General features: G+C 36.7%; 1 protein-coding gene across 1 annotated transcript in view; it reads left to right on the plus strand.

The window, feature by feature from the left end:
• The first annotated feature begins 1,294 nt into the window (after positions 1-1,294).
• Positions 1,295-13,556, plus strand: part of LOC106870207 (cell division control protein 45 homolog) — a 66,835-nt gene continuing 54,573 nt past the window's right edge. The window contains exon 1 of the mRNA XM_014916209.2: positions 1,295-1,426. Coding sequence (XP_014771695.1) covers positions 1,376-1,426 — 51 coding nt within the window. The 5' untranslated portion in view covers positions 1,295-1,375. The remainder of the gene's footprint in view (positions 1,427-13,556) is intronic.

A 13,556-nucleotide genomic window follows, 5' to 3' on the forward strand; every position in this document is an offset into this window, starting at 1 on the left:
ATACATGAAATATGAAAAAAAAAAAATTAGAATTCACGTGACTTAATTCAGAACCATGTACCGGTACTTTGTTAGTGAGATGCTGTACAAACAGCTGTAATGCATCGTAAATGCAGATGCGTCTCCTCGGGTGAATTTTCAAAAAGTACATTGCTTTTAATTTGCCGTTTTGCTTATTTCAATAACAATACATTTTCGTAATTGTAGCGTACTATGCGAATAAAATATATAAATGTAAAATAAATAAAGAAATAAAGAAAGAAACGATCTTGCTTTAATTGTACTGGATGCAGACACTGGTTATACTTTCTTATAAATTTGGTAGGATTTGCGGAATGAGCATGCTTCGATTTTGAGTATTTGTTTACTTATTAACTATGTTTACCATTTACTTATTGCTTACATATGAAAATTGTACTATTTTTCATTGAAGTTTTAATAAATCTTACGATCTCTAAACATAGAATATACTTTGTTGAGTTTGTTCCCTTCAATTGTTGTGTATGTATTCAAACTTTATTTTCATTTCCGTTCTCAATCAACCCTTAGATTCCATTTAATCTTAATTTTGAACTTAAAACTTATCGTTTGCCAAAAATAATTTCTCGGAAGTTACAACCGATTGTTTTTCAAAATAATATTTAGTTTTAAAAACTGGTAAATTTATTTGCAATTTCTTAAATGTTTCTATATAATATGAATTGTCTCTTCCATTTACTAACGCAAATTGTATTCTTTCTGATAAAAATATAAATAACTGTTACGATCTCTAAACAGAAAATACTTCTTGTTTAACTTTATTCCCTTTAACCATTGGGCATTCGTTCAAACTTAATTATTTTTCTATCGTATCTCAGTTAACCTACAAACTGCATTTAATCATAATTTTACAATTAAAATGTTATCGTCTGCCAAAAAGTATTTCTCAGAAGTTACTTCTGATTGTTAATTTCAGAAAAAATACTCTTTGCTGAATTTTGCTCCCCATTACTACTGTATGCGCATTTAAACTTTATTATTTTCCTTTCAATTTTCAATTTATCCTCAAGCGGTATTTAATATTAATTTCACATTTAAAATTTATCGTCTGCCAAAAAGAATTTTCAGAAGTTACTTCCGATTGTTAATTTTTCAAAATAATTTTCAGTTTTGAAAAACAGTAAATAAATGCACAATATTAAACATTCCTATATATCATTTCTGTATAATATTATACATTTGTATAAAAGTTAGTTTGTGTGTTAAAATGTGAACTAAAATATCAAACACCACAAAAGCATATATTCTGTGCAATGTTACCACAACAGGAAGTGGCTGACGTTTTGATTTAGAAAAAGAGCGGCTAAAAGTTTGAAAGTGTTTGTGATTTCATACAATGTTGATTAAAGATCCGCGAAAAGAAATTTACAGCAAATTTCAAAACCAGGTGATATATATATACGTATATATTAATATAGTTCTTACCAGTACACAATCCACCCCTACACATGTAATATGTATCATTCTGTTATTGTGTTTGTGTATGTTTGTGTTGACGTTGTAAGAATTTTATAAACTTAATTCTTTTTTGGAACAGTAGATCTCGATGTGCATAAAACTATAAATAATAACATGTAAATATTGAGTTGAAAACCCTTCTGGATAGAAAATATAAAATGATACCCACAGATGTGAGTTTCGTGTCTCACCTTTCGATTTTCAGCCCAATATTTTACATGCTATTATTTATAGCGATATGTGCTTCATGATCCGCTATTCACACACACATATGTCGGGACAGTGGGTCGCGACTGATGGAATGTGTTTATGAACATAGCTTCTCTGTTGCACAATCAGTCTTGTAAAATAGAATCAAATACAACCAGAAGAATTTTGAAATAATTTAAAGGTAGACGTATTTGGAAAATTTTTGCAAAATCTGTGCTGACAACTATGAATATTCTGAAACGAAAAGTTTAACTTTGTATGACGTTTCTGGCGCCTACTGTGGAACAATGCCTGTCTTTCTTGCAGGCAGATCCCTGCGAAGGGAACAGACAAAAGGTTGCTAAGGTTGAAATAAATGCCTTTAATTCCAGTGTCTTCTTGTGTGAGAACGCTATATTCTAAAAAATAAATTCTTACTTTGTATTCTACGATAAAACTAATTTCGTTATTCTTCAGGCATAACTACAGGGTTTTACCCCCTAGACTTTGGGAGGTCTGTAGTTACCCTGTAGTTATGCCATTCTTCAAACCAATACCCCTTCACCTGTGCCGACGCTCTTCTATACGTATACCTTTGTATATATTTGCATGTGTTGTGTGTATGTTTATCAAACTTTTCAGATCTCTTCTCGAGCGTTTTGGGCTGTTGAGTATCTTACTAATTTAAATTTTTTTCGTCATTATTAATTCGAAATAATTATACTTATAGATAACCTAATTGATGCTTTTTCATAGGCACTAATTTCTTTTGATTAAACGAAAATTCAAATTTTACCTGTACTTAAAAGAACGTAAATTACTGAGGTTAATTACTCAGTAATTATCTGTAAATTACACGAGCCACGAGATCTTTTCATGGTCGCTTGACATACTAGAAATGACAGCCAAATCTTCTACCTTCACTGTTATAAACAGTATCTATAACTGAATTGTATCTGGACTGTTTTTGATTATAGATTTCCTATGACATCTTAATGTCTCTATCCAACTTAACATTTACTATTTCCATGAAGTTGATACTTACAAATGTGTCTTTAATAAATCTGGTTTTTCTTTTTGCCTGTGCACGAATTCAATTACCATGTTGCTGGCCATTTATTTGTGTCTTCTGATTAAAACACAGACAATATGCTACCCATCCAACAGGTAACCGAGTACCTTAGCTGGTCAATTTTCTGCAGTTTGTATTTCAGATATCATCATCATCATGATTTAACTGCCATTTTTCCTGCTGGCATGGGTTGGACAGTTTGACAGGATCTGATAGGGCTGCACTAGGCTCCATTGTCTGTTTTGGAATGGTTTCTATAGCTGGATACCCTTCCTAATACCAACCACTTTACAGTGTACTGAGTGCTTTTTACATGGCACCAGCACTGATATCAATTCTGCAGTGGTGATGGGTCTTCCTGAGTACAGCAAGGTGCCATATATCTCAGTCCTTTGTCATCTCCTTTATAAGGCTCAGTATCTTGAGATTGCTCTTCACTACTTCATCCCATGTCCTCCTGGATCTCCCTCTTCTATGAGTTCCATCCACTTTAAACAATTGGCACTTTCGTGTGCAAATGTCTACATCCATATAACTCACATGACTATGTACAGTCTTCTCTCTTGTACACCACACCTAATTCCTCCTATGCCTAACTTTTTCCTCAGTATGCTAGTGCTATGTAGCACATGTATAGTGACATTATGAATCCAGCAGAGCACACTAACTTCATTCCTCTCTAGCCTTTGCATGTCTTCTGCATTCAATGCCCATGTCTCATTATCATGTAGCATTGCTGTTTGTGTACATGCATCATACAGTCTTCCTTTCACTTGGAGAGAGAAACTTTTCCTTGCAACAGCGGTAAAAGCTCTCTGAATGTTCTCCATTGTATTCTTATTCTAGTGATTACACTTTCTGCACATCCTCCCTTATTGCTAATTGGGTCTCCTGGTAGCAGAAATTATCCACTACCTCGGGAGCATTTGTGGCGCCTGTGCATCTTCCATATACATGCACTACTTTCTCTCATAAGCCTCCTGTTTTTCCACTGCACCTCTTATGTGTCTATAACTTGCATCATATTGAATTCCTGCCCATACTTTTCCTACATATCAAGCAGGACCATTTAACTGATGGGGGTAATATCCTGTCTGTTTTCTTGCTTACTAGAAACTTAGTCTTTGTTAAGTTAACCTTAAGACCCTTTGATTCCAGGTTTTGCTTCCACACCTGAAATTTCTTTTCTAGTTCTGTTACAAAATCTGCTATCAGAGCAAGATCATCAGCATATAGCAGTTTCTAGGGGCAGCCAGTCTTGAATTCTTCTGTTATGACCAGGAGTATGATGATGAATAGGAGGGGACTGAGAACTGAACCCTGATGAACGCTTACCTGTCTATTAAATTCATCAGTATACTCATGGTTAACTCTCACCTTACTGACAGAACCTCTGTACATGACCTGCACATCTTTCGCTAGCCACTTTTTACCCCTAGTTTCTTCAGAGCCCACCATATCACACAGTGATATACTCTGTCAGAGGCTTTCTCCAAGTTTGTAACTTTCATACCTGGTCCAGCAATTTGATACCTCTGTAATTACTTCTATCTTAGACATCTCCCTTACTCTTGTAGCAGCTGACTATAATACTGTCACACCAGTCATTGGGATGACACCTTCATGGACAACCTGATTAACTATATGGGTGACTAGATCATATCCTACTCTGCAAGATATTTTAAGCATCTCATCAGTGACTCCTGATGGATCAGGGGCTTTCCCTGCCTTCGTATTCTTAATTGCCTTATCTATCATACTACTTTCAACATGAATAGCTGATCCTCTGTTGGGTTCATAAAGGAGAGATTACCTTTCTCTCATTCATTCTTCACATTTTATTAGCCTTTCATAATAGCTTTCTACACCTCTTCCTTTTCAGAGTCACTGAGTGTAAGCATACCATTATCCATCCATACACACTTCTCTCCCACAATATCTCAATTCTTTCTGACACACTGTCTAGTGATCCTGAATACCTCAAGTCTCTGATCTTCACTCTGTAAGATGTTGGCAAACTTCTTCCTTTCTGCTTTTGCTCTTGCTTCATAAACCTGTCACCTAGCTTCCCTCTTAGCTACCTGATATAGCTCTTTGCTGCTTCCATCTCTCTAATCTTTCCAAGCCTGTCTCTTTGCTTGTAGTGCTCTTTGTACCTCACTGTTCCACCACCAAGTCTCTCTCTGTCAGCCAGAAACTTTGTCCCAGCCAGAGATTTGGTCTGCAGCTTTCAGAAGATTGTTCCGTAAGAACTTCCAGTTGTCCTCTACTTTATACAATTTCCAGTTGTCCTCTACTTTATACAATTTCCAGTTGTCTTCTACTTCACAACATCCTCCTCTTTCTCATTAAATACTGTAATTGGAATATCTCTAAATCTCTGACTGTTTGATGGATCTTTGAGTTTCCATAATTTCCTTTTCCAAATTGGTTTGCATCTCTGTGCCCTGAGTCTGAAGTTGCTAACCACTAACTTATGTTGAGTTATACGTTCCTCACTGGGAAAGGACTATGTATTTATAAGCATCTGTCTACCTCTGCTTCTGATGAGGATGTAGTCAATCTGGCTTGAGTGCCCATCAAACTAATAAGTGACAAGATGGCTAGCTGGTCTCCTGAAGTTAGTGTTGCAGATGAGCAAGTCATTTGCGTCACTGAACTCCAGGAGCCTTGTTCCCTCTTCATTTCTAGCATCAAAGCCATTGACGTGTTGCCTAACATGACCATTGATGTCACCAGCTACAATAATAAGGTCATTGTCCTTTGTTGTTGAGGTAGACTTCTGAAAGGACTCATAGAAACAGTCTTTCTGTTCATCTGCTAGACTAGCATGTGGAGTATATGCAGAGATAAATGTCATTGTTACATTATATAAGACTATTCTTAACTTGATAATTCTGTTGCATACCCTGACTACTTCAGTCACCTTATTTATCGACTTCTCTGCCAAGAGTATATCTATCCCATCACTACTTCCTATCTAGAAGAATTTGTATCTACACCCCTTACCCACAGCAGTCTAGCTGAGGCTCCCCACCATCATACCTCTTGCATGCAACAAACATCCACATTTCTTCAGTCAAGTATTTCAATAATCTCGCCAGACCTACCTTTCATAATGTTGACATTGATCATGGCTGTTCTAAATTTGTGAACTTCTGGAGAGTGTGAGAGCATGTTGGGGATTGTGTTTGGCATCTGTGAAGAAGAAAAATACGTTTTCAGGCACAATCCTAGAGGTAATGAGTCCTTGTACATGTCAATGAAAGCAGTTATAGATATAAGTATAGGTAAATATGCATATGCTACTCAATGTTCACAGTCTCCTTCCAACCCCTCAAGTTTTCAGGGGGGATGAGGCAGGTGTGGGTGGTGATATTGAAAATAGGTGACATATTTGTACAAAATACTCATACATTTGCTTATGAATAAAAGCATATGTCATGTGACCACGTGACCAATCAGGCTATCAGATGTTGTTATGCATTACTGGTAACAATGTACTTTTGCATTATTTTAGTCTTCGAATGATGCCACCCTGCTGGCTAGGCAAGCAGGCCAAAAAGGCACATGGCTCAGTGGTTAGAGCATCAGGCTTACAATCGTGCGGTAGTGAATTTGATTCTCAGACCTTGCTGTGTGTTGTGTTCTTGAGCAAGACACTTTATTTCATATTGCTCCAGTTCACTCAGCTGTAGAAATGAATTGCAATGTCACTGGTGCCAAGCTGTATCAGCATTTGCTTTTCCCTTGGATAATGTCAGTGATGTGGAGAAAGGATTGGTATGCATGGACAACTGCTGGTCTTCCATAAATAACCTTGCCAGGACTTGTGCCTTGGAGGGGGACTTTCTAGGTGCAATCCAATGGTCATTCATGAGTGAAGGGGGTCTCTCCTATTTCTCAAAGGTATGTGCATATATCTGTAATTGTAGTGCTTGAGAAGACACGTCAAGTTAGGTAAAAGAAAGTGGCCATCCATACATACAGGCAGGTCCGTTATGTCCATGCCTCCCACTCTCTTGCTCTCTCTCTCAGCTGAGATACTGGGCTCCACTTAAAGAACACTCATGCCAGCACCATGTAAAAAGCACTCATGGTCAGGTCATATAATAGCACCCATACTCATACCACGTAAAAGGCACCCAAAACATCTGTAGAGTGTATGGCATTAGGAAGGGCATCCAGCTAGAGAAACCGACAAATGGAGCCTGGGCAGCTCTCCGGCTGACCAGCTCCTGTCAAACTGTCCAACACATGTCAGTATGTTAACTATTGATGGTGATGTGTAGACTAACATAGTTTAAAATATAAAAACTTTATATATGGTTATGTAGACATCTATGTTTAACTCATTCAAATGCATACATTCTTTTACACACTATACATTCATATATGTATGCATGTGTGTGTCTGACTTTAATAAGAGAGGAAGAGTAAGGGGAAATAGTCGTAACTGCTGCTTGTTTAGTCTTTGCTTAAACAGGACCTTGTCCACATGGGTTCATCTAGCAAAATACGAATTCATAAAAATATTCATTGACGATGCATCTGTAAGAAGCTACAGTGGAGAAACTTTGATGTTAAAATAAATGTTGAAATATGAATTCACAAATATTGCAGCAATGAAAATATGAAAACAATAAAAGCAATGATAATATAGAAAAAGTGAACCATTAGTATTTTCTATTTGTGGATTGAGAGAGCAGAGTGAGAAAGTGAAAATGATTGGGTAGCTACATTTTATTGACGAAAGAAAGAGAGTCAAAATTTGTAAAGTAGAGTGGCTTATCTCAGAAAGCTGGAGATTTAAGATAAATACATTTTCAACTTATGTCTTGCTTGGCTGCAGAAATTCATTTTAGCAGCTGCTCGTTTAGTCTTCGCTTAAATAGGACCCTGTCCACGTGGGTTCATCTAACAGTGAATTTAAGAATCTATTTACCTGAATGGGAATGGAAATTTGAGTAGATTTCATTACTATGAATATCTCATATTTAAGTATTTATTTTCTGTTTTGCTGAATGCTCCTTTATGGTGATACTGTTGATGACTCTGTAGATCAATTCTTGCATAGAAGAGTCGATGGCATTGACTGCATGGCAATGTTGGTGGAGGACGAGGTTGATTTTGTCAAGCCTTTCTCTTCTGTCATTTGATTTCTTCCTTTTCTTTTCTGGTGACTTTGAAGTTTATGTTTCTGAAGGTGATGGAATGCCTCCACTTGGTACGGTCTTGGGCTTGTGTTTCAAACAATTTAGGCTCAAGTCCAATGGCTTTTAATGTTGCTTTGAGTTGGTCCTTGTTTTTTACTTGAAGTGAGCTCACTGAATAAGACTTGGTGTGAGAATCTTGACTCTTCCATTCTTGCTACATGTCCTGACCATCAAAGACAGTTTTTCATGACTACTACTGCAGCGACAAATAATATTAATACCCATTGGCATGGCATCTGAGAGAAGCTACGAAGAACTGTTTTGGATGTTAACTAACTGTTATCAGAATACAAATTCACAAAGATATTCATTGACATGGCATCTAAGAGAGGCTATGGCAAAGTGATTTGGACAAAGTAATATTGCTGAAGTCTAGATGACTTGTTCCTTTGTCATTTCTCATGTTATAAAATATAGCTTCCGTGCTCACCAGTATAGCTATCCTATTCTCTCTTCATGTGAACATGCTACAATTATAATATGCTTCTCAGTCAACTTTGAGGTAGTTCATATTGGGGCCTCATTGAAATACCTCCTTTAGCACTCATAATGACTCTTATTCTATTTGTCCCTCGTCTAAGAATTTTTATTTATTTGCTTACTCTGACTACTTCAGTTAGCAGTACATTCTGGAATGAAATGAGTATGCTTCATTGATATGCAACTCGCAAATAAATTGTGACAAAAACTGGATATAAGATGGGATAGATGTAGTGTGCAAGAGAGAACACTGCTCTGTGTAAACATGTGGTATGAAGGATGATAGAAGTATAAAGAAGAACAGAGAACTGAGAGTGGATGAAATCTGTAGATGAATGAAACCTAGAATGACATGGGTTGAAGACTGATTGCAGAATGCTGAATCCCAGGAAGACTGCAATAATTAGTGACATGGTGCTGAAAAAGACATGCCTGCCTATGCAAACATGGTGAAATGTCCTTTAAAATAGTGGTGGTGATGAAGTTGGGAGGGATAATGTCTCTAATTTTATTGAATTCATGAAAGCATGTTTGTGTGTTATGAGGAGAGTTAATTTCTGACATATTAAGTTAGGCTCTTCTGCTTTCTGTAGTGTTTCACTGCATGGTTTATGTTGGATATAGATGCTTGCTTTTTAATTTGTTTCCTTTATTATTAAAAAAAAGGAAACACCTTGATGTATTGTAGCTAATTTGGAGCAACAAATATTAGAGAAGGCTTTCAAATCAGGATGTCAAGTTTCCTTGTGATGTTGGTCCTTGTATCTTCAAAGAGGACAACCCCATGGTTGATACATAAATAGTATCACAGTAGTTGATATTCAGAGGAGCATTTAAATGCTATTGCAAATTTCATGATGTATACAATTGTCATCCTCTTAAGATTTTGCTTGGCATATGTGTTAACAAGGGAACCCTTTTGCAGTCACTCAGCCTGCTTGGAGTACTAGACACAATCTCACTCAAATCACATCCTACCATTTCAACAATGGGAGGATATGTTAGATAAAGTAGTACTAGATACATTTTTGATAAAAGATATTCTGGTCTGACCTGGGCTAAGCAGCAACAATATTACCAGTTGCTTTAATTTCGGGGAAGGGGATAAGTCAATTACATTGACCCCGGTACTCAACTGATATCAACTCCAAGAGGATGAAAGACAAAGTCATCCTCGGTGGAATTTGAACTCAGAACGCAAATATGGGCAAAATGCCACCAAGATTTTGCCCAGCCTGCTAACAATTCTGCCAGCTCACCGCTTTCGTTGTTTCAATCATATTGGCCAGTGAAAGACCCCCTAGACAATGAAAGATATTTTCGTATGACTGGACCTCAGCAGTATTTGTTGGTAGTGAAAGTTATCCACTGTCAAGTCAGATGTAGAACTACCTTAGTAGTCAAGGCAGACCGAAGATATGATGTAAGATCAATATATATATCCAATGCATGATAGTAAGGAAAATCAAATGTGGAACTAATGACACCAATGATATCACTTTGACCTGAATCCCAGCATGGTGATGTTCTTTATATATAAGCATTGTCATATTACTTGTGACAGTTACATTAAGTTGTTTACTGCTATTGCTCATCAATATTATTAGTAGTGTGTCAAAAAGAATAATATTTTCATGTTTTAGCATGTACTATTAAATGAAATTAGGTTGTTTTTGAGGTTTTATTCCTGGCAGGTGTTTTTTTAGCCACAGGCCAAGCCTTATCAAAGGCATTCCAAGCATGACCACCCTGTTTTTTATTCAAACAAACACTATATTTCAAGGACTTTTTTTTTAAATAGTAGCATGTAATATGAAGGAAATTTGGCTGCTATTTTTAGTAGCTTGAGTGAGACTTCCTCATTAGCTTGTGAAGGCAGTTGTTATGGTTTTTATGTGAATGATACCCATGTGAAAGAGAAAGAGGGGTTTTACCCTTTAGCATTTGAACTGGCAATATCCAGCCCAAATATTCTTTCTATTTTATCTTCAAACTAGCCAGATCCAATCTCTTAGACCTACCAAACACTGTCATTCTAAAACTAAACAATCTCATCATCAAAATTTTAATGCATGACAAATTTAAAACCATGTGAATAAATAAGCATTACATTTGACTGAATGCTAAATGGTTAAGTCAGCTACATGAATTGTTCCTTGTATGTCTTTTAGTGAGGTTCTTTCTATTGCAAGCATTCATTAAAATTTTTTTGTTCCTTGCAGATGTTCAGCTTGAACATTATAGCAACATAAATGTGCCAATTTCTAACTGTGGAGGGAACCTGTGGAAGGGGTAGACCCAGGAAGTCATGAGATGAGGTAGTGAAGCCTGATCTTCGAATGTTGGGCCTCATGGAAGCAATGATAAGTGACCAAGACTTTTGGTGATATGCCATACTTGAGAAGATCTGTCAAACCAAGTAAAATCATAGTCATGGCCAATGCTGGTGTCATGTAACTGGCACCTGTGCCAGTGGTACGTAAAAAGCACCCATTACTCTCTTGGAGTGGTTGGCATTAGGAAGGACATCCAGCCATAGAAACCATGCCAGATCAGACTGGAACTTGGTGTACTTCCCAGCTTACCAGTTTTCTGTCAGACCGTCCAACCCATGCCAGCATGGAAAGCAGATGTTAAATGATGATTATGATAATCTCACCAAACTGGCAGGACCTGCAAGGTGGATCAGCATTGTCCCCCTTTTTTTTTACTAACTCGTTATAAATGGAATCACTTTCATAATGAAAACAAAACTAAATCTATGAATTTCAGTTATTTGCTAATTCCTTAGATGCCACTGATGGTGCTGAATAATGTTCCATGAGGAGTTGTTCTTAGTCCTAGGGTCAAGCGAATATATAATCAAAGATGCTCCACTATGACTATTTAACCTTTTCTTTTTTTTCCCTAGATAGACATAGTGCTATTAGGGCTAGTTTTTACAATGTACTTCCTTTTTTGAGGCTTCTAGCTGGTTGAGTGACCATGTAGAAGCTACTATATACTTGTCATCTGCCAAGTTTCAGTCACAAGGTTTGGGATGACCTGAACCTATGATAGAAAGCACTTCTAAGGTGCTTGTGGTGGGATTGAACCAAGATTTATGTGGTTGTGAAGTGAACTTTTTAACCAGTGTGAGTGAATTGGGTGATGGTTGCCATTCTCAATATTTTTGTTATTGATCAAGCAGATCTATAATCAAAGATGTTTCAGTTATGTCTCTTCTTGTTTTATTTTCATTTTTTCTGAGATAATGTATTATGAACTATATTATCCAATGTGTTCTTTTTTTAAGACAGTAGGCTGTGATTTGAGGAAGATTTTGTGGCTAATTTAAGCAGGTTAAGTAACCACATAACAACTCTTCCTTGTTGGCTCATGTAAAATAAAGAACTGATGTCAACTGAATGAACAAACACTTGAATTGTCAAATAAACAGTTCATAAAAATATGCAATTATTAACTTTTTGCTACCATATTTCTGTTGAAATATACTTCCATTGTTTCAATTTTTTTTTTATGAAAGTCCCAAACAATGTGAGAAGGCACTTAGTGTAAGGGATTATGTAGAAGGTAAAGTTAAGACAAAAGGAATGAATTTACTTGAGACTTGAAAGAGTTTGAGTCATAAGATGGAAGAGAGTTCCAATGTCTGGCAGTTTGAGGGAAAAAGCTGTGACCATAGAAAGACTTCCATATTCATGGAAGTACAACAGCTTTTGGATGAAGATGCTGTGAGTTTTGAGTCAGGTGGAGATGGCACAAAGTGATCTGGAACTAAGAGAGAAAGTTCATCAGAGTACTTCCAATAGTAATAACAATAGAAAAACTAAGACTGATAATATCACGTTGATGTGACAAGGGTTACAAAGTTGATGCAAAAGAGGGATCAATCAAATTAGAGACTTTCTTCTGAACCCAGCTCAAGGAGAGTCAAGTGACCAGATGGGACACCTACTAAATATGACCACAGTGTTCCATACAAGGATGATTTGTGGACTTGTAAAGATACAAAATAGCCTCATATGTGAGGTAGTACTTTGATCTATACAATGACCCAACATTACAGAAGGCAGACCTACCTATTGACTGTGTATAAGAAAGACCAGATGAAAAAGTAAGACCAGGCAGTTTCAAAGACCTTTCCTCAAACGGTTTGACTGTCTCACCATGTGATACATCAGGCCCATAATTCATGTAAATGGGAGGAAGATAGGGAACCTGATTCCTAATGAAGGACATCTATTTGGTCTTGGCAGGGTTGAAGGTTACTAACCACCTTTTACCCCATTTTTAATTTTGAAAATAATTAAGAATTTAGTAAAATAACCTTGTCATTATTATAATTAATGTTTCGAACAAATTAATATGAAATTTTGATGGAATGCATTTGTACCTTAAAACGAAGTCTGTATCATCAAATCATGAGTGGTGTGAGGCAAGTTGGATTTAATCTTTTAACATTTAAACCAGCCATATCGGGCCTAAACATTCTACCTGTATTATGTTCAAACTAGCTAGATCTGGCTTCTCACACATTCCCTACAATGTTATTGTAAAAATAAACAATCACAACATTGAAATCTCAAAGTTATGAGATTAATAAGCATTACATTTGACAGAGTAAACTGAATGCTGAAGGATTAATGTCATTCACATCAGTGATGAAAGAATTAATATCTCACAATCAGATGAAGGTTCAATACAGACAAGATCCTCACTTCTTCTTTCATGTGCCCATTCTCCAATCTTCATTACTGACTTTGTCTTCCTTCCCTGGTCAATAAAGTAAATACCAGTCAGATATTGAGGTTCAATATAATATACTACATTTTTTTCACCAAAACTTATATACATGTCCATCATCATCATCATCATCATCATCGTTTAACGTCCGCTTTCCATGCTAGCATGGGTTGGACGATTTGACTGAGGACTGGTGAAACCGGATGGCAACACCAGGCTCCAGTCTGATTTGGCAGAGTTTCTACAGCTGGATGCCCTTCCTAACGCCAACCACTCAGAGAGTGTAGTGGGTGCTTTTACGTGTCACCCGCACGAAAACGGCCACGCTCGAAATGGTGTCTTTTATGTGCCACCCG

This window comes from Octopus bimaculoides, chromosome 4, assembly GCF_001194135.2.
Source record: "Octopus bimaculoides isolate UCB-OBI-ISO-001 chromosome 4, ASM119413v2, whole genome shotgun sequence".
NCBI lineage: Eukaryota > Metazoa > Mollusca > Cephalopoda > Octopoda > Octopodidae > Octopus > Octopus bimaculoides.